Here is a 20,940-nt window from a genome sequence, read left to right on the forward strand (position 1 = left end):
GCACAACATGTACTTTTTAAATGCCGTTCAACACTGGCGCATCTAATTCGAAACAGAATTCGCATTGGCAACAATAAGGACCTTTAATCAAATACATTTTCATCTCCCTTTTTCTCTCTCTCTTTTTTCCTCTCTGTCTTTATTTTTCTCTCTTGTCCGTTTTTGTTCTTTTTTTTTCTTTTTGTAACTTTGGATCTTTTTCCACTTCTCTTTCTACACCCATCCCTCCCCTCCCCCCACTCCTTCCACCCCTGTCCCCCCCACTCCCTCCACCCCTGTCCCCCCCACTCCCTCCACCCCTGTCCCCCCCACTCCCTCCACCCCTGTCCCCCCCACTCCCTCCACCCCTGTCCCCCCCACTCCCTCCACCCCTGTCCCCCCCACTCCCTCCACCCCTCTCCCCCTCCCTCAGGGCTCCCATGTCACTCGGTGGCCGGGCTTCTACATCCTCCAGTGGCGGTTCCACAACATGCCTGGCAGCTCCTCCACCAACCTGCCCCGCGTGGACGACGTCCTTGCCTCCCTGCAGGTCTCCTCCCACAAGTGCAAGGTCATGTACTACACGGAGGTCATTGGCTCTGAGGACTTCAGGTGAGTAGCACGAGTCGGGAGGTTGAGGGATTTGCTTGTCGTAAGAAGGTAATACGTAGCGACTGTAATTTTCTACGCTATACAGTACTTTGTGTCATGATGGCAGTATACTGTAACTTCACATTGCTTTTGTTCAATTCCCAATGTTTTGTGTACAATATTGAAATTAGCCAAATGAACCCCCCTCCTTATAGGTTCATTGAATATCCATTGTAGCCCATGTGAAGTATCAAGTCAAGGCTCCGTCTCCTACTGAGCTAGACCCCTTTTGCCATTCACCTTTTCTTTTCAATGCGCTCCGGTCTTCCTATCGCTCACCGATCCCTCTTCCTCTACTCCCTCTGTCTCTTCCTGTGAAGAACGGCTTGCTTTGACGTTCAAAGTTTGTAAGTTGACTTGTATTCCCCTAGCTTAGCACTGCGTTTGGTTGATTATGATAGCTCCCATTAACAGTCAGCCACAGCTTCCTGACCCCTTTGCTCATGGTTTTATTTTAGCATTACTTTTCATGCAATGCTAGTCTTTCTCTACATGCTTCAGCTAGAGAAAGAATGCTCACATTCCTTAGTTATTAGCACTAGCGCAGCTAGCACTGAGCTATCGCTAAGCTAGCCAGTCTCACTCCACCCATGCTTGCATGAATGACTAACAGACACACAGCTTAACTCTGAGTTGCCTTCCTCCTTTGCCACCAAGGATTAACTTTATTGGCAAATCTATTTTCTGCCTCTTCAAATATATTACTGACTAAGGATGGAAACCCTTAAAACTCTTACTGAAGCATGAAAAGCCATGTTTCGGTCACAGTGGCTTAGAAGTGCAGCCTACAAAATACAGGATAGTATATCAAATGAATACCCCACAATGGAATCACGTCCTGTTCGTTTGAATTGTTGCATGATTCGGCACGATTTGGCACTAGACTTGACAAAGCAGGAACCTAAGCTGGGCACCTGAGGCCATCAATAATACCAGACCTCGGTTGACATACTCCTTCAAATGATTGAAAATACTTGAGCTTTGAACCAATAGAAAAGTCTGGAGGGTACAAACCTGTCCATCTTTCACTTATTGAGCAAATGCATAGTCATTGAAATATTTGAAATAGTACTTCTATCCAGGTCTGGTTGAGTCCATTTAGTTTGTAGTTATCAAACTTTAGGTAGGTCAGAATTATTTTGTGTGGTACTTCTTTACTTTGTTTGTCTTTATTTCTTCCTTTCATTCTTTTTCACTTTCATTCTTTTTTTTTACTTTCAGGGGCTCCATGACTAGTCTGGAGTCGAGTCACAGTGGTTTCTCACAGCTCAGCCATGCCACCTCCTCCTCCAACAACTCTCAGTCCAGCTCCATGATTTCCAGGTAGAGGACTACAACTCTCCCTTCACTGGACTACATTACCCCCCCCCCTCCTGCTCCAGGCTTCACAGCCGAGATTCAACTCTCTCACCACCTCAAACTGCACTACAAGTAGTCAGTCACAATGTGGAGCTGAAGCATGCCATGAACAACGGAGGATAAAGCAAATGCCTGCGTTTGAAAGCAAAAACAAAGACTTGTCTATGATGTAAAGGGCTACGTTTTTACTGCTGCAGGTCACCTTTTCCTAACCAGCTTTCTGCTGGACCACAGAACAGAACGTTGGCAGAATGCCGGGTGAACGTTTTTCTGCCTGTTGGGATGTGTCCTACCCACGGAGTGCCAGACAAGCAAATCGTCACACTCCTTTAATAAGCTGTGGGACAGGAAATGAACTGGATGCGCTGTCTCATAAATATGCATAATAACCTCTCACAGATGCACATCTGATGGATAGATGTACAACACACACGTAGACACTTTATTGGTTTGAAGAAACTAAAAAGGAAAAAAATAATTAAAAGGTCTAAATATAAGAAAATGCACAGACACACAGGTGTTTACACACACTGAATGCACAAATGCACAGTATTTGCCATATCCCCAGAGGGCTTTGAATCTACCTGGTGAGTCATTTATTGGTAACAATAGGATTAAAGCCGGAAGCTAGGCATCTGCTAGAAGCAATAATCAGTTTGAATTTATGCCGTTGGCGGGTTTAATTATTTATCATGAAAGTGTGTGTATGAGGTTTGGTCATGTGCGGTTGACCGCCCAGTTCATGCAACCAGGTGGACGGACAGTTTTTCATTTGAAGAAATAGCCGGAAGAAGTTGACAGAGGTTATTTTGATAACCTCCGATAAATATATTGAACATTTTAATTAATAATAATAATACAAAAAAATAACACGGCATTTAAATTCACATTAATTTCTTAAATATATTTGCACATTTACCATCCTAGTACAGGATAGGTTCTTGAGTTTAATTTGAATGGACTCCCAAACTGAGTGTTTCCTGTCAAGTGGTGTGGTTGTCATTAGATGCCTTTCCAATGATTTGTCATTGATTGAATGTTATACTGGTGAGGTGAGCTTTTCATGGCCAATCAAATTAGGGTCACAGCTTTAATAGGTCAAAATGTTCTTTTATTTAAAATCTAAGAACGGGACGACATTTCGTGTGTGTGTGTGTGTGTGTCCCCTTCACTACTCACAGAAACGTATTGATTTCAGGGTTGGGGTCAACTTTGAGTTGAGTTGCAAATTACTCTTTCTTTTCAATTATTGAAACTGAAGATTTTAAATTAATGGAAATTGAACTCAATGGAATTATTATACTTATTTTTATCACCTGAGGAATTTAGAACATTCATAATTTGTATAATGCCATTTGGGATAAAGGTTAAACATTTCAGTCTCCTCAAACAGTTTTGAAACTTCATTACTGCTCTGTAATTACCTATTTTAAGATCATGTAACACTAAATAATTTCCTTCCCGTAAACACTTTTAAATATTGGAAAAATAATTTCTCAGAATGCATTAGATCAAAACTGTGCCGTATGGAAGGGAACCATCTACCATCTCATAGCAAAGAAATACTGTCTGACGTACTGTATTTCAATTATAATTGAATGTCTGAAATTATGTGTAGTCTTTGCATTTTTCATGTGGCATATTTTTTAGATTAAATATTTATCAAAAGAATTAGGCTTTCATGTTTCATGTCTCAGTTGAACTGAGTTTGTTCTACTTCCTTGTATGGGCCATATAAATTCAATTCTACTTCCTTGTATGGGCCTTTTAAATTCAGTTAAAATGCTGTGTCCTGTGGTGTGTGGCCTTTTAAAAATTAATTTCAAATTCTTGAATTGAAGTAAATTTGAAATTGACCCCAACCTGATGCACTTAAGTTCTTGGGTTAGTTCTGGTTGAATTATGTTTCTTACAGTTTTCAGTGAGAGTGATGTGTTTCTTCATGCTCACGTGAGGATGATATGATATATTGATTATTTATTAAGTTTAGAGGTTACTGTGGTAAAAGCTAGCTATCTGTGAGCCATGATGTTTAAATACCATTAGCCTTTGTAATTAACCACGATATCTGCTTGGTTACAGAATGCCCTGTTTGCATTGACTGGGTAAAGTGAGTGAAGTGATGTAGATGTTTTCATTTATAATGCAAAAAAAATTTCTGTACAGCCACTTTGTGCTGCTGAAGCACCAAAAACCAGCAAAAAAAGGAAAAAAACTACCATGTTTGTTTTTGTCAAACTAGTTTTATGTATTTTAGGGGCTGTTTTTGTGAGCTTCTAGTTTACGAAAGAGATGTTGAACTGTAAGAGATTTTGTATAGATTGGACTGTAGGGCAATTTCAAAGGGTTGGTAAGTTTTTGTCTTGCTTTGTAGGTTGAGGCTTCGTTAACATAAGTAACCTAAGCCAGCTTGTTCAGATCTACCATGCAGCTGTGTGACGTCACAGCTGGCCAAATGCATGTTTGTCTTTATATGGGCAATCAGATTGGACTGGATTATCTGCCAATCAGCACAGTTTTTGTGAACAGTTTTCTGGCATGAATTTCTATTCAACCTTGGGTTTTTCCAAATCATAATGAAAACTGTCTTCAATGTGTTGTCAACTGCAATAACATGAAACTTTACTGGCTAAGGAAGAGACCTTCTCAGAACGAGGGCTCTTCCAAATGAATTAATGCCAGAGTGAATCAATGGACTGATGCGTACATGTACAAATGTCTTTAGGGGTTCACTCATGTGATGCCTATTTGTACTTAATCCATCTCTTCTGCCCTACTCATTTCAACCTTGAACCATGTCTAGGCATGGACTAGAATAGCTTCCCTCTTTCCAGCTCTGTATCAAAGGGAAGTCACACAGCTCACACTGCGTAACATAATATGGACAATGTGTAGTCTGCTCAGTGGTTCTCCTCAACAACTAAGCTTAAGAGAACAATTCTATTCCTAGATTTTTCTCTTTCTCCCCTTTCACAATCCCCCCCCTTTTTTTTTGCCGAGTTGGAAAAGGGCTTGAAATGACTTGTTGGGTTGTTTGAAATCAGAGACCGTATTTAGATGCAGTTTCATCAACTGAGCTCAAAAACACAGACTGGAATGTATCTACTATGTCATTGGATTTTCTCAACTGGAAACCTTAATTTGTTCTAATGTCATGTTCTCATTTGCATATGAGGGCTATAACTGTGTCTGGTTCTTCTGTGTCACCAACCAGAATTGATTTATCACGTACAATACATTTAGCCTACCTTTCTATATGACAATAACTATTGCATATCTTTTTTTCCCTCTAAATAAATATTTTGTTTTATATAAATTTGAATGAGCATAAAATAGCGCCTTTAAATTTTTTTGAAACCATTAAACTTGAATTATAAGAAAAGCAATGTTGTTTGTGTGTCACTTTTTCCAAACGGAGCCAGGGTGAAAGTACTGTAGGTCTTTAAATAGGCAAGAAAGATTAGCAGAGTTGAATTCAGACAGTTTTAAATCTTTAAAAAAATTGGTTTTTGCAAACCTGATCATTTCACTGTATATTTGGGGGAGCTCTCCAAGGTACACTTCTTCTGCCCAATTTCCACTAGGGGACAATCACCGACCGCGAATACCCAGTTTCCGGGAGGTTGTATTGTAACTCTTATATGGTGCCAGTATAGGCCACCACTCCAAACCTTTGATTTGTAAATCTATTGTGATCATATCTGATAATTATATAATATAATTTTCTCATGTTTTGTGTTTGTCAGTTTAAAAGAGCGTCAATTTAACTCTGCAATGGTTGTTGTGTCCCGCCTACATGAGACGTCACAAACTACAACACGGAAGAAGGTCTTCCGCTGCAATAATTTTGACGCTCAGTACTGGTTGTAAGCTACAATGTCTCATCTTTCTCAGGAAGAATTGGTCAAGCAATGGGAAAGGTCAGACATGATTTTCCGGTCAATTTGACCAAATAAAATAAACATAACTGGTTAGAAGATATTCTGAGCTAGTTACGAAGTGGAGCACGTAACCGGTTACATGACATGACGCCGCTAAATAGTTGACCCTAATACTGCTAGTAAAACATAAGTAATTCCCGTAGAGACTACGATGCCATTTTATTAAAACAAAACGAAGCTGTTACAACTATATAGTTAGCTTACATAATTTCTAACTAAACATTCCACAGCCATGTAGCTACAATAATAATATATTTATACATCTCATATATTGGGCGAATTGGTTATTTAATCATACAAAAGTTTTGAGGAGGGACCTTTCACCTGGAAATAGAATTTTCGAATGTAATCTAACCGATGTGCGCCTTTTAAACAACTTTCATCTTTCTATCGTTATCTCAGCCACAACGGCAGCACTGACAGCCCAAATCTCATATATTGTTGTATCTGGTTTTCTGGTAGAGCAATGTTGGGGATTCAATTCCCAAGGAAGTATTAAAATGTGTGGACTGACTCATGTAAGACTGTAAACTCAATTACCTTTAAAAAAAAAAAATTCACACTAATTGTCCCAATTATATTATGCATATGCTGGCCAAATATCCAAAGTGGGCATCCTGCGTAAACGTATTAAAGTTATCTGAATCTGGTAAATGTTGAATTTTGTGTCAAATGCTGTAAACTGAGTGTATGGGATATCAACCTCATGAGTACAGTTATATCTGAATCTAGGCCTAGTCATCCATGGTTCAAGATGTTTAAACCATGTGAAGTGGTCCAATATGTACCAGCCCACATAGATATCTGCAGATAAATGCCCTTACATTATGTTCATCTGGATAAGAGCATCTTCTAAATGACTTAAATGCATACATGCAAAATGTTTTATGGTCTGGTTAAGCTTTATGTTAACAACATGTAATTTGCAGTACCAGGGTTCTGGATCCGATTCCCCCAGGGGGGCTAGCACGAAAATGCATGCACTCACAACTACCTCACTCTGGATAAGAGCGTCTTGAATGTCTATCATGTAGTTGAGGCTAACAATTTACCCTTCTTTTTATGCTGAAAAAAGGCTTTTAAAGTTTAATGAGCTTAATTTTCAGTCTGAATTTCCCCATATATTCTCCATTCGCTGTATCACTGAATGACCAAACATAACGGAAGAGGGGCACAATGAACAGAGCCGATGGTGAGACCTTCCTGCCAACAGTAACCCTGGCATGTTGCCCAGTTTAGGCTACCCCTCTTGGCCTTTGATTTGTGAATCTATTGTGACCGTCACTCATCATGATATCATGTCCCTTTCCCCGGGTGCTGCCTGCTTGTCTGATTTGTGTTTGACACTGGAGATGTACAAGGCAAGCTCAAGGTGCTGGGGGGAGGGGTTCCGTAGAATGCCGCAGTACTAGCACAAAACCTTCATCCCCTGTTGCACCCACACAGGCCCCCCTGCCTACCAGCTCTCTGTCGCCCCCTAGTGAACAGGCGTCCCTGAGGCAGCTGATGGTGGAGGAGGATACTGAGGATTGGCAGAGGAGTCCGGACTTCACCGGGCTGGAGAGGGTCGGAGGTGTGGACCTGTCCTTCGTCAAAGGAGATGATGTTAACGCCTGTGCCCAGCTAGTGGTGCTCAGCTACCCAGATCTGGAGGTAAAGCACTCACTCAGAACGTTTGTGCGCAAATGCTAATTGTAGGGTAAGCATGGGCTTACGCTGCATTTTCTGAGTTGTATCGAAGAAGCCTCGAGACGCTACATTATTTTGTTGTTTAAACATGCAGATCCCAATGGCTACAAACGCCCCCCTCCAAGGGAGCATGCGCCACATTTTCAATGCATCTTTTCCAAAATATAGGTACTGTTTTAGCATCCTGATCAAAGGAAAGCGTTCTTTTTGGTGTAAATGATAGAGGTGCCCTGGAATCTCCCTGGTAAGAACTGCTGCCTCACAGGCTGATTCACCAACTTCCCCCAGGTTTCAGCAATTCCCTCCATATTTTTGCCATTCTGCTCATTCTTCTGCATCAGCCAGTCAAATTCAAATAGTAACTATTACACTATCTTTTTATCAGGGAAGCAGTAGGCAGACAGCATTTAGCCTAGTCAGGATTGATTCAATCCTGAGCTGGCCAGGGGAAGTAAACTATAACTTTCTCCCTGAGCATATCAGTTAACTAGAATGTTTATGTCTCTTTGGATAAATTATTAAAATGTCAAATCATATTTGTTGACTTTGCATAGCTGGCTGCATATTAGCTGCCTATTTTAGGGTTAGTGTTTGGTTTAATGTTATGGTTATGGTAAGGGTGCTTTTTTCTAGAGATTGTTTGATATGTGAATTTGACTTTGAGTTATTTAAACCTGGTTGCATAGATATCAGCCTGTGAGGCTGCTGTGCCAGGCTCATTCCAGGGCACCTTTGTCATGTAGGTTTCATGTTGTAATTTTGCTTAGATAAAGCTTATGTATAAGTGTTAATCATGGAAAGCAGACAAGGAAAATAAGAAAGTTCAAGGTATTATAAAACAGGTAATTTCTGTAAATGTCTTGACGCACCAGTTATCCAAAAAGTCACTGATTTGAATCCCAGAGTGGACAAAGCGCTTAGCTTTAATTGGTCGTTTTAGTCGTTCTGGATAAGAGCTTCAGCTTAATGACTAAAATATAGTATATGTTCAGTGATCCGAGCAGTTTGTGATCATGAGTGTTGCTAAACGTTTTATTGGGCTACAACAACAAAAATGTCAGTAATTAAAAATAATTGGCAATTCATGTAACTATAGATATATGGATCTACATGGTACCCAGCAAAAAATTATGTATCCTAAATGTGAGCTGATTAAGTTATGTCTAAATTGCATTACTAAAGTTTGAAAAAACAAAAACACAAATATAGAAGGTAAAAATAAGTGTAACTAAACCTTTTATGGTACTTTTGATATCATCAAATAGATTTTAGGTGCAGACATTATGATTATTGCACAGGTGCTTTAGGCTGGCCACAATAAAAGGCCACTCTAAAATGTGCAGTTCCATCACACAGCACAATGCCACAGATGTCGCATGTTTTGAGGGAGCATGCAATTGCCATGCTGACTGCAGGAATGTCCACCAGAACTGTTGCCTGTTGCATTTATCATTTTGTTCAGTGTACTTAAAAGTTACTTCGACCACTGAATGGTAGTGATGGTTAGCTGTGCTAACTGTTTTACCTGTCTGTGTTAATGCATGTTAGCATGCTAATAGTCCAGCCTGCCCACAATGCATATATTTTTAAGTGGTATTAATTTGGTTCATAACGATATCATCAACATATTGTAACAAATCACCATGGGGCGTAGGTGTTTGTTGCAATGTAGTAAAAAATACAAATACAGTCCAGTATCCGGGGATCTACTCTAGCTGAAGGTTTTTTTGGAATTAATAGAAAAGGGTTCCTTCTTCTGGATCTCAAGAAAACAAAAAAAGCCTTCACACAAAACATCTTCATAGGGTAGGTAACAAAACCTGTACCAAACAACTGTCTCTCCTAAACATAACGCAGGGCTCTGCCACCATCTGGTGGCCATATAGGGCCCCTCCACGTTGTCTTACAATTTATTTTAATAACAAAAGAATCTTCAAAATAAGTCTGGTAACAAATAGTTAATATTGTGTAATATATTCTGTAATTGTACAATATTCAGTGCCTGGATATAAATGTAATGAGTAAGGTATGTAAGTTATTTTACTCTCAAAGTGGCTTTAACAAATGCTATTGTTGGATTTTTAGATCAGGAGTAATTTCCTTAGGGGTATTTTGTTTAAATTAGCTGTGTTTCTGAAGATCGTTAAATCCTCTGACATAGTTTGCAGCCTAAAAAGCATTTCATTCTTCTCAGCAGGAAATCAGGTTAACCTTTTGGTTCACAAGCAAATGTGCCAGGTAGATTCAAAATCTACCAGCTACTAATTTTGACAGCCAACACCCATCCCTTCACACCATAAAACCCAAAGCATTTAGGGAATAAAAAACGTTAGGAAAACCGTTTAATAAAAGTTAAAAAGGTGACAGGCTTGAACTATAACCAGAACTGTGTGCCACAGTAAGTATGAGCTACGAAGACCTTCAGTAGGTCTATAAGCAAATAAGCCATTTGTCACAAGGGCAGGCAAAAGAAAGGCAAGAGAACACTTTCTATTTACTAAAAGAAAACGCTAGCAAAAGCAGGCTTGAAATTAGCAAGTGAAAAGTGGCCCAGTATTAGGAGATATATTAGGAGTTTTTGCCACTGATCAATACCAAACATGTATGATGTATTCAAACACAAAATGCACCCCTTAGTAGACATATAAAATGGAATAATGGAGTGCAATTAAGGTGTTCCCCATGATTTCAGGTTAAATACACCTGTCTCTAGGAGGCCCCACATTTGTTTAGTACAATAAAAAACATCATTACGATGAAGGAACATTCAATACAAACTGCAAAAAAAGCGTGGGTATTTCACAAAAGTTGCCTTTATGTTAAAGTGGTGCAAAAATACTTGGGCACCTGCTCAGAATTGCGGGGAGGATGAACGGATTAAAATACAGTGAGTTCCAAGCTAAACCTGATCCAGAGTGCAAAGGACATCAGACCGGGATAAAGATTCATACAGTTCTATCTGTCATTTCTGCCAAAGGTGTCTACCAAATATTGACTAAAGAGGATGAATACTTATGCAATCAATGATTTTCTGATTTCTGTTTGTAATTGGTTTAGAACAATTTAAATATTAAATTTTTTATCTTTGACAGTATGGACTTTTTTGGGTTGATAAGTGGAAACTGCTAATAAAATCAATTTAGATTTTAAATTGTGACACAGAAACATGTGGAAAAACCCAAGGAGGTGAATACTTTTGAGAGCCACTGTACATCAGTAGGTGAAGGTGTTTGCTGGGGATTTATAACATGGAATGAGGGATTCTTGGCCTTTTCAGGCGTGAAGGTATTCATCAGGCTGACCAAAATGGAACATACAGTTGACAATGGAAAGCCAAAAATAATGGATTCTTAACCATTACATTTCTTGTTTTCTTTGGCCTGTGTTAGATTTTTTTCTTAAACTTAGTGGGCAGGTATACGGCTGTTTTTATATCATAACATTTTAATTTGACATATGATTTGTGTTTTATTCATATTTGCCAACTAGTGTTAAAAGGCTGTCAGTTCTACTTTAAAGTACCTTTTAATATGTACCAAATTACCTTTTAAATTATTTTTATTTCAAATAAATACAGGAACCTTCAGCTTTTCTAACTCAATCCAACCAACCTCAACACCCACCTTTTTGACATGGCATTTGTGAAAAAGATGTGAAAAATGGCTCTTGGAAATATAACCCGTTATTATGAAATGAATGGATTTTTTTATTAAAATAGATAGATATACACTCACCTAAAGGATTATTAGGAACACCTGTTCAATTTCTCATTAATGGGAAAGAAAGGTGATTTAAGCAATTTTGAGTGTGGCATAGTTGTTGGTGCCAGACGGGCCGGTCTGAGTATTCCACAATCTGCTCAGTTCCTGGGATTTTCACGCGCAACCATTTCTAGGGTTTACAAAGAATGGTATGAAAAGGGAAAAACATCCAGTATGCAGCAGTCCTGTGGGCGAAAATGCCTTGTTGATGCTAGTGGTCAGAGGAGAATGGGCCGACTGATTCAAGCTGATAGAAGAGCAACTTTGACTGAAATAACCACTCGTTACAACCGAGGTATGCAGCAAAGCATTTGTGAAGCCACAACACGCACAACCTTGAGGCGGATGGGCTACAACAGCAGAAGACCCCACCGGGTACCACTCATCTCCACTACAAATAGGAAAAATCGGCTACAATTTGCACGAGCTCACCAAAATTGGAGAGTTGAAGACTGGAAGAATGTTGCCTGGTCTGATGAGTCTCTGTTAAGACATTCACATGGTAGAGTCAGAATTTGGCATAAACAGAATGAGAACATGGATCCATCATGCCTTGTTACCACTGTGCAGGCTGGTGGTGTGGGGGATGTTTTCTTGGCACACTTTAGGCCCCTTAGTGCCAATTGGGCATCATTTAAATGCCACGGCCTACCTGAGCATTGTTTCTGACCATGTCCATCCTTTTATGACCACCATGTACCTATCCTCTGATGGCTACTTCCAGCAGGATAATGCACCATGTCACAAAGCTCGAATCATTTCAAATTGGTTTCTTGAACATGAAAATGAGTTCACTGTACTGAAATGGCCCCCACAGTCACCAGATCTCAACCCAATAGAGCATCTTTGGGATGTGGTGGAACGGGAGCTTCGTGCCCTGGATGTGCATCCCACAAATCTCCATCTACTGCAAGATGCTATCCTATCAATATGGGCCAACATTTCTAAAGAATGCTTTCAGCACCTTGTTGAATCAATGCCACGTAGAATTAAGGCAGTTCTGAAGGCGAAAGGGGGTCAAAACAGTATTAGTATGGTGTTCCTAATAATCCTTTAGGTGAGTGTACACTTTTGTGAAATACAGTTAGGGAAAATATTAGTAAAATAATTGACAAAGCACAGTTGTTGGCCTAATAGTGAAGACCTACGCTTGGGACAAATCCAACACAGCACATTAACTGCCAACTTATTTTACAGCATGGTGCTAGATGCTTCGTGGGGTGGGTATGCTTGGCATCAGCAAAGACTGGGGTGTTTTTCAGATAAACAATAGGATGCAGCTTGACACAGGCCACATCCTAAAAAGAAACTTGCATCAGTCTGCTGTACACAACAAACTGAGAGAAGAACTTGCCTTCCAGCAGAACAACAACGAACATCACAAGGCCAAATCTAAATCTACACTGTGTTGCTTACCAAGAATAAAGTGAATATTTTAAAAATGTAAGTTATAGTTCTAACGTAGTTCAGTTTTGAAATATTGAAGGACTTGAAAAAAGCTGTATTGCTATGATTCCCAACACCATGAGAAAAGCATGTTGAGTAAATATTGCACAACCCTTGTTCTTGTCCTTGTCGTATCCGAGAAGACTAACCAATGTTATGGCTGAAGTGTTTCTAACATGCACTGACTCAAAGGCGTGAGTATTTACCTAATAAGTGTATTGTGCATTTTTCTCTCCAGTAAATTTATCTACTGCTTTGAAATTAGAGTATTTGTGGAGATTGTTGAAAAAGGACATCCTGATTAAATTATACATATACAACTAAATGTGATCGTTTGGGGGTTGAGTTCTTAGGCAAAGAACTGCAGCTCAGTGCACCTGGACATATAAAGCACTGGGACTCTCTGGACTGTGCATAAAGTGTCTCTTTTTTTCTTATATATACTGCATGTGTATTGTCTGTAGTATTTAACATTTATACCTGCCTTCTCTGTTGTCTGTGTCCCGTGTCCACTACCAGCTGCTATATGAGGACAGCCAGATGGTGACCCTAACCGCCCCATACATTGCAGGGTTCCTGGCCTTCAGGGAGACTCCCTACCTGCTGGAGGCTCTTCAGCGCCTGGAGAAGACGCAGCCCAACCTGCTACCTCAGGTCTGGAAACACCCAATTTAGCTTGTCGTTGGAAACACTCACTCTAGCTTGTCATTGGAAATACTCACTCTAACATGTCATTGGAAACACCCACTCTAGCTTGTCATTGGAAACACTCACTCTAGCTTGTCATTGGAAACACTCACTCTAACTTGTCATTGGAAACACCCACTCTAGCTTGTCATTGGAAACACTCACTGTAGCTTGTCGTTGGAAACACTCACTCTAGCTTGTCATTGGAAACACTCACTCTAGCTTGTCATTGGAAACACCCACTCTAGCTTGTCATTGGAAACACTCACTCTAGCTTGTCATTGGAAACACTCACTCTAGCTTGTCATTGGAAACACCCACTGTAGCTTGTCATTGGAAACACTCACTCTAGCTTGTCATTGGAAACACTCACTCTAGCTTGTCATTGGAAACACCCACTCTAGCTTGTCATTGGAAACACCCACTCTAGCTTGTCATTGGAAACACCCACTCTAGCTTGTCACTGGAAACACTCTATCTAACTTGTCATTGGAAACACCCACTCTAGCTTGTCATTGGAAACACCCTCTCTAGCTTGTCATTGGAAACACCCTCTCTAGCTTGTCATTGTCAGGCCCATTAGAGTTGCCCATTGGGCTTCCGGCATCTCCGAAATACTGCCATCGACCTCTGCACCACCTGGGGCGCCCAACTTTAAAGTGTGATTTGGTTCGACCATCAACAACAAAAATGTGTTACTTTAATGTAATTCACAGCGTTTTATTAAAAAGCGATAGACCCGAGTATCCTATAGTCTGTGGCCCAAAGTTTAAACGATAGAATGACTATAGGCCTAAAGGGCAGACTAATAGCTTTAGTTTGAGGCTACCTTCTTTCATGTCTGTTGAGCAATTGCAATAATTACAAAATTAACCGCTTTCCTTAAAAGCTTAATTTCATTATACTAAGTGGATTTTAGCTTGTCCCTGCAGATGAGCATTTTGGGCTCGGTTCAGATAGCATGTGTGCGTGGATAGAGCCAATTCAAGCATGTTGTATAACAGATCAATAGACCAGTGGTAAGTCAGTCCTATGACATACAGGTGTGCCATCTGATCCATAACACCCACATGCTCATCCACAACCTTTAAGGTCAGTTTATGATGGTATGAACGTGCGACAGTGTGACTGTCCCTGAAACAAACTACATGTTTGACACTCCAGCACCAATGTAGAATTGGGAGTAAATAAAATAAAAAGGTAAAATACCGACCAGCTACAAAGAAGTATTTTAGGGTTTGTTTATGAAAAAATGGGAGGCAGCATTTTGCTGACTCAGGTCTATCCTGTCATCTGTGTTTGTGGCTTTTAATTATCAGCAGGAACTGCACAGGTGAAAGATATCCTAACTAACAAGGTAACCAGGACAGGGAAACCTATGCTTCTCAACCAAGTTAGTCTGACTATTGACTTTATAGGGAACCACACTGGTGAGTAGATAGTTGACTCCTACTTGTGACATTACAAAAATCCATAGAAAACAAAACCTGTAACACTCAACATCTTCTGCCAGAATAAACCCACAGACACACACACACACACTGCCCTTGGGGATTTATCACTGACATTTACTCATGTACACTGACAGACCGAGCATTATCTACACCGCTTTATTTCTTTTTGACTTATGGTTCAGCGCAGAAAAATGCCTGTTCAATCACCTTTCAGTGTAGAAACCACAGAGTGGCCAGCTGACATTGTTTAACAAGTACATCCATCAAAATCTCACCTGATAGTGTATTCATGAAAACTCTTCTTCAGCATGTCCTGACGGGACAGTAGACCATTGCTTTGCCCTGCCCATTTCTTGTGTACTGCCTCCTTTATGACTCTCGCTCCATCCTCTCCAACAGGTGGTCTTGGTGGATGGGAATGGCCTATTCCACTACAGAGGTGAGTCTGAGAAGCAAACGTATTGCTTGAAAGGCAGGACGAGACTAGGTTCTCAGATTTGCATTCTGCCTACTCAGATAATTCCCTAGTCACTGTAAACCACGCTAGCATACTCACCAAGCCTACCTGATGCTTGTGAGTGTTATGTCCTGGCCTAAACCTAACAGGTTGTCTTTCCTCCAGAGTTTGGCCTGGCGTGTCATCTGGGCGTCCTGTCAGGGCTTCCTTGTGTAGGTGTGGCCAAGAACCTACTGCAAGTACAGGGGGTGACCAAGAGCCAGCAACACCAGTTGCAGGTGAGAGCTCCGCCACCCCAGTACATTGCTGTCTACTACAGGTGGTTGATTCGATGGCCCTTCATAAAAACGTTTTTTTTTAAACAGGTCAACCTGTTATTACATTCTAATGAATAGCATTCCTCCGGGAGAGATCTCAACTGACACTGAAATAGTCAACTTGTAGGTCTGCATAAAAAAAGGCTATATAACACTTTTATTAAGCTTAACTCGTAGTCCTTTTCGATTGCTGGCAGACATTAACACACCATCCTCAGTGGCAGAGACTTTTCCTTTTCTCACTCCTGGTGGTTAGTTTACCCACATCCGTTTTGCTCCGGTCTAGGTAATGGGCAACCCGGTTCAGTCATCTGTCCACATCGTTCAGCCTGGGTAGGAACCTGCCAAAGCGTATTTGGACGATGTGGTGGCGTTTACTGCCCCCTGGCCAAAACACCTGCAGGGGACACGTGAAGGAAATTAGAAAGTAACTTCATGAATGCTTTATAACAAGTCAAACTGTAGCGCCCGAGTCATGCTGTTCTCTAATAATGAATGAATCTCAAATCAGTGGTAGATAAATGTTATATGCATTATGTCTGGTGTATTTTCTAAAAAGTTTGCTTCATATCAAATATACTACTCAACAATAAAGGACACGTTTAAATGTTCCTCAGTTACCATAATCCTGCTGTGTTCCTGTAAAGGTCTCTGCCCATCAATGTTGGTGTCCTTAGCTTGTGCCTTATGCTGACAATACATTGTTTTTATATACATGGCATCAGTGTGAGTATTTAAGTAGCTGCACACAGATTCGCCGTCACTTAAAATCTGCTTGTGTGGATAAAAAAGTACAGACAGTTTTTCGTCAAGAAACCCTTTAAGTATGCATATAAGCAACCACAGTCACGAGCAACAAAACCTAAGTTGAAAAAGTGGTCTAGAGAACGTTTACAGTCTTCATGTCAGGTCCTTATTGTCGGCACTGGTAGGAACACAAACGCAGACCGGACGAGTGAGGTGGGGAAGATTGGGGATGGAGAGGGGTTGATTCGAGGGCAGGAGCAGGTGCAGAGTAGTCGTGGGCAAGCAGGGGGGTCGGTACACAAGCTGGCAGCAGAGGTACAGGTAGGTAGTCGGTAGAGTAGTTGTGGACAGGCAGGAGGTCGATACACGAGCTGGTGATGGTCGTCTGGTGGAATCCTGTAGTCACAGGAAAACAAGATAAGCACAGACAAAACAACAGAGCGTATAACTGGATATCGTTTGGCCGTGGCAACGTAGCACGTACAAATGTGGATCAATGATCCGGCAGGGACGGGTCGTCAGGGCTCCTCAGAAATACAGCCGGTGATGAGCCAAGCGGGAACAGGTGCGTAATAGGTGATTGGGAACAGCTGGTGCCAGCTCTACTCCAAGGAGTGATGCCACGCCCCCTAAATCTTTCCCCCGACAACTGGGAGAAACCAAAACAAGCCACCTCAAGGGGGGGAGGATGTGACACTTATGGATCTGCTGGCATGGGGGACAATGTGTGATCTTCAACACAAGACACTCGTCCATGCATGTCACAAAATGTTCCCTTCAGAGGACGTTTCACGTTGCCTTAGGACCTTGATTAAGCACCTTCAGAGTTTGATGGATTTTGATGTTTTTTGACCTTTTTCACTGGCTTTTTAAAGAGGGAATTCCAGTCCAAGGCGATCCAATGTTACTTAGTAAGATGAGCTTTGGGGCCCCCAAACCGGCACCAACTCAGTGTTCTCGTCTTTGTGAACAACATGCCCTTTTCTTCTCATCAAGGTTGAAACAAGTCACTGAGCAACTGTTAAGTACATACATCTTCTTCCGCTTCATCCGGGGCCGGGTCGCGGGCTGTTAAGTAACATGGAGCAAAACAGAGCGTTACCGCGGTGAGTTCTTCTCGAACGGCTTGCTGTTTCATCTTTATGTGCAAGTCAATCCTGTATCATGTGTCTACACTTGAATTTCCGTCCCAGTACACAATTTCCTCTGCCACACATTTTCATGCAACCTTTGACCTGTTCTGTGTTATGCTATTAGGCCAGTAGTCGCAATCATTAGAGTCCTTCCGTCATTGACTTCAGAGTGATTAGTGAGTTAATCACCTTTTAATGTAGAAACCACTCTTGGCGAGTACATTTGAGTGTTACTCCCTGGCGCTGAGACTGAGGGATCACTGAAGAGGTTCCCTGTCAGTACTTAAACAGTCAACAAAAAAGAACTAAGACTGTTGCTTTTTCAACTGCATCCTGTGTTAGACCGCCATTCATGTTTTTTCATAGTTGTTCTCTTGTGTTACTATGGTCTTCCACTCTCAGCGTCTTAAGGTTCTCCTAAATCTATTTAAGGCATCGCTTAGCTTCACCAATTAAGTTTGCGTTGGCCTGTCTGGTTTCTTTCGTTGCCTTATTTCCCAATGTGATAAACCTACTTCTATCATGCTCTAATTTTCGACTTCAGGGCTGTTTTTAGACCATGATCTCATCCTTTCATTTTCAGTTTCTTTTATTCTCTAATTAAGCCAGTAAAGAGGGGATAGAAGAACAATACTTTTTGTGTTTTTTTCGGGGGCTGATTGTATATTATCATTAGTGTTCCACTCTCAGCTCAGTGTAGAATTCTTTCTCTTTTGGCTGTATTATTGCGTAGTAGAGAGCAGGAGACCTTAACTGAACCATTTGAAAGTAGAGGACAGAGAACTTGATGCATTATTCAGCATTCTATTGAAATAGCTTTTTTTTCTTCTTCAAGTGTGTTCTTGCCTGCATCTATTCTAATACTGTATCCTTGTTGCAGTTCCTCCTCTTAGAGATTCTGTGCCATGAACAATAACAATACAAGTTCAGCAACAACAAATAACATTTTTATTTTTATTTTAACTGCCTACCAGCTCTAATTGAAAGGAGTACTGGTGGGGGAAGTCTCCAGTAAATAAAAAAAATAAGCTATTTGGATGAAATTAGTTATGCAAATGCCGCCTTTTGTTTACTTTGTTAAAATATATAGTGTGTAATTGAAGGGATTTAAATGCCTGCTTCTGGCTTGCAACAGAAGCAGGGATGTGACCGAATCCTTTCTCTAACACTGATTAATGGCAGGGAATAAAACTCCACCCGGCTACTTAGCTTTAAACACGGTAGGCCTGTGGACTTGGCATGGCAATTTAATTATTATGTTTGGACCACAATACTTAATGCGAAAGCCTAAACACACATCACCAGCAATTAACTGCCAAACGACTCCCCACCAAAAAGAAAACATGAATTGTCGAGGCGACCGCGGCTCAAACAGTGTAGTGCTAATCTTACGTTATGCTTTGCGAATTAAACCGAAATGTCCCTCGGCTACACTTTAGCCCATGCTTCAACAACTGTTGTGTTAAGAGACCAGGATTAGCTTTCCGCTGGCACCATTTGTGGTCAGAAAAACAGATGGTGTCTCTCGGGTCAATTATACCTCTGCCAACCTATACTAAATGTAACCAAATTGTTAGTGTTAGCCAGACCTGCTAACTGAGCATGTGGTCGTTTAGATTTTGGCTCTGAATTTGGAGCCGTCAATCCTAACACATTCTCTGCCCTTAACTAGGCATTTCATGAAGGTATCAGGTGGCTTTCAGCAGTGCCGATACATTTCCCTCCAATTTATGGCTAGCAACGCTCCTTTCATTACAAAAGAAACATCAGAAAACCTCTTATCTTGACTTTGATACTGATCAGGATCTGTTTCAACAGATGATTCGCTGACAAATGATCGTGTGACCACCCTCACTGCAATATTGCTCAGATAGATACGAGTGGTGTTCAGCTGCCATGTGTTTAGTTGGGTTTTGCTCGCTAATCACATCAATGCAACATGAGTCATTTTTGTTCCTGCAACAGCTCTCGCTAGAAATTAGATTAGGGCAATCTTGAACTTCATCAGTGGTGAAGTAGATACGCACAGCAATCCGGCTCTCCCCTGGGGGGTTTGTAATGCCCAAGTGTTTCTTAGCATTACAATGACGCACGAGAGATTTACTTCTGGGCAACCCAGTCAAATCCAATCACAATGTCCACTTAAACAAGGCAATATGTGGGATTTAATCATGCTGGGAATTGTAGTTGGACCCTTCAACTCTGTTGTCATATTGACCACCAGATTGAATTCACCTGCTGTCATACTCAGGATCATATTATGGGCTACATTTTAAGGGTTGTATTGACATAGCACTGATCTTCTCTCATTGTGTGTGTGCGTGTGTTTGTGTGCGCGTGCACGTGTATGTATGTGTGTGTGTGTGTTATGCATCACTCCTGCACATTGAGGTGTCCAAGCCATCATTGATTCTATTGTGTATTGCCAGAGAGTGACTCACTGAGGCCTGTTGGATAAGATGATAAATGTATGGAGGTTTTCGCTCCATTCACACGATAGCTCTGCGGCAGAAACCCTGCTTGCTGTTTCTTGTTCACTTCTCTTTCTTCTCTCCCTGACTGTCGGTCTCTCCTTTCACTCCTTCTCTTGTGCTCATTCTGTGGCTGCCATCATTCTTCTCCCCTCGCTCTGTTCTCCCAGAACCCCACTCACACGCATTCTCCGTCCTTCTCTTCCTCTTCTGTGGCGCTGAGTCAAACCAGTGTTTTATTGATAGATGGCCTGTTCCATGCCCCGCTGCCCAGGGAGGCGGACCAACGAGCGGTCTTCTACATGCCAGCCGAGTCCTTGCTATAGGGGTTAGGGTTATTTCCACGCCCGGTCTTCGTTAGTAACATTGAAATGGATAGGAAATCAAAGCTTTCACTAGGCCAAACCCAAGCACTCCTCATCCCCGGCGAAACAGGCGATGCCGGCCTCGGCAACAGGGACAAGGAGGGCGGGTTTGTTTTGCTTGGACTCGAGTGACTCCACGGCTCGCTCTGAGGGTCCCTTAATGTAAACTATGTAAACTGATTCCTGGCTTTTAAGTTGAAGGTCGGGCAAAGCCTTCAGTGTGCTGTGTTTCACGGACCAATGAATCACACCGTCCTGGGCACTCCGGCAGAGTAATCGAGATTGCAGGCGAACAGACGGCCTGACTGATGTGTATGTGCATTGACGAAGGTCTGACCTCTTCCTCCTCAGATTGCCTCGCTGCAGAAGGGAGGTGACAGTTTCCCTCTGACAGCTGCCTCCGGGAAGGTGCTGGGGAAGGTACAATGCCCGCGCACGGTCATGTCTCACCCGCTCGTCCCAACACACACTCTAACACACTGT

General features: G+C 41.4%; 2 protein-coding genes across 11 annotated transcripts in view; both read left to right on the forward strand.

Annotated features, from left to right (window-relative positions):
- si:dkey-237i9.1 (SEC14-like protein 1) overlaps positions 1–2,845 on the forward strand; it is a 32,933-nt gene extending 30,088 nt beyond the window's left edge. For 3 of the 4 annotated variants that reach the window (XM_034294289.1, XM_020049911.3, XM_029122300.2), the window contains 3 exons: positions 413–591; positions 951–977; positions 1,852–2,845. In XM_034294289.1, the coding sequence (XP_034150180.1) occupies positions 413–591; positions 951–977; positions 1,852–1,957 (312 nt within the window). In that variant the 3' untranslated portion in view covers positions 1,958–2,845. The remainder of the gene's footprint in view (positions 1–412; positions 592–950; positions 978–1,851) is intronic. The other variant, XM_029122298.2, reaches the window with a different exon arrangement.
- A 2,963-nt stretch (positions 2,846–5,808) lies between these two features.
- Positions 5,809–20,940, forward strand: part of LOC105021638 (endonuclease V) — a 47,397-nt gene continuing 32,265 nt past the window's right edge. For 6 of the 7 annotated variants that reach the window (XR_002197127.2, XM_020049426.2, XM_013135336.3 and 3 more), the window contains exons 1-6: positions 5,809–5,909; positions 7,412–7,583; positions 13,346–13,480; positions 15,367–15,406; positions 15,590–15,702; positions 20,809–20,877. Coding sequence is in view for 6 of the 7 variants with exons in the window: in XM_020049426.2 (XP_019904985.1) it covers positions 5,866–5,909; positions 7,412–7,583; positions 13,346–13,480; positions 15,367–15,406; positions 15,590–15,702; positions 20,809–20,877 (573 nt within the window). In the remaining variant the exon portion in view is untranslated. The remainder of the gene's footprint in view (positions 5,910–7,411; positions 7,584–13,345; positions 13,481–15,366; positions 15,407–15,589; positions 15,703–20,808; positions 20,878–20,940) is intronic. The other variant, XM_034294495.1, reaches the window with a different exon arrangement.

Source organism: Esox lucius, chromosome 9, assembly GCF_011004845.1.
Source record: "Esox lucius isolate fEsoLuc1 chromosome 9, fEsoLuc1.pri, whole genome shotgun sequence".
NCBI lineage: Eukaryota > Metazoa > Chordata > Actinopteri > Esociformes > Esocidae > Esox > Esox lucius.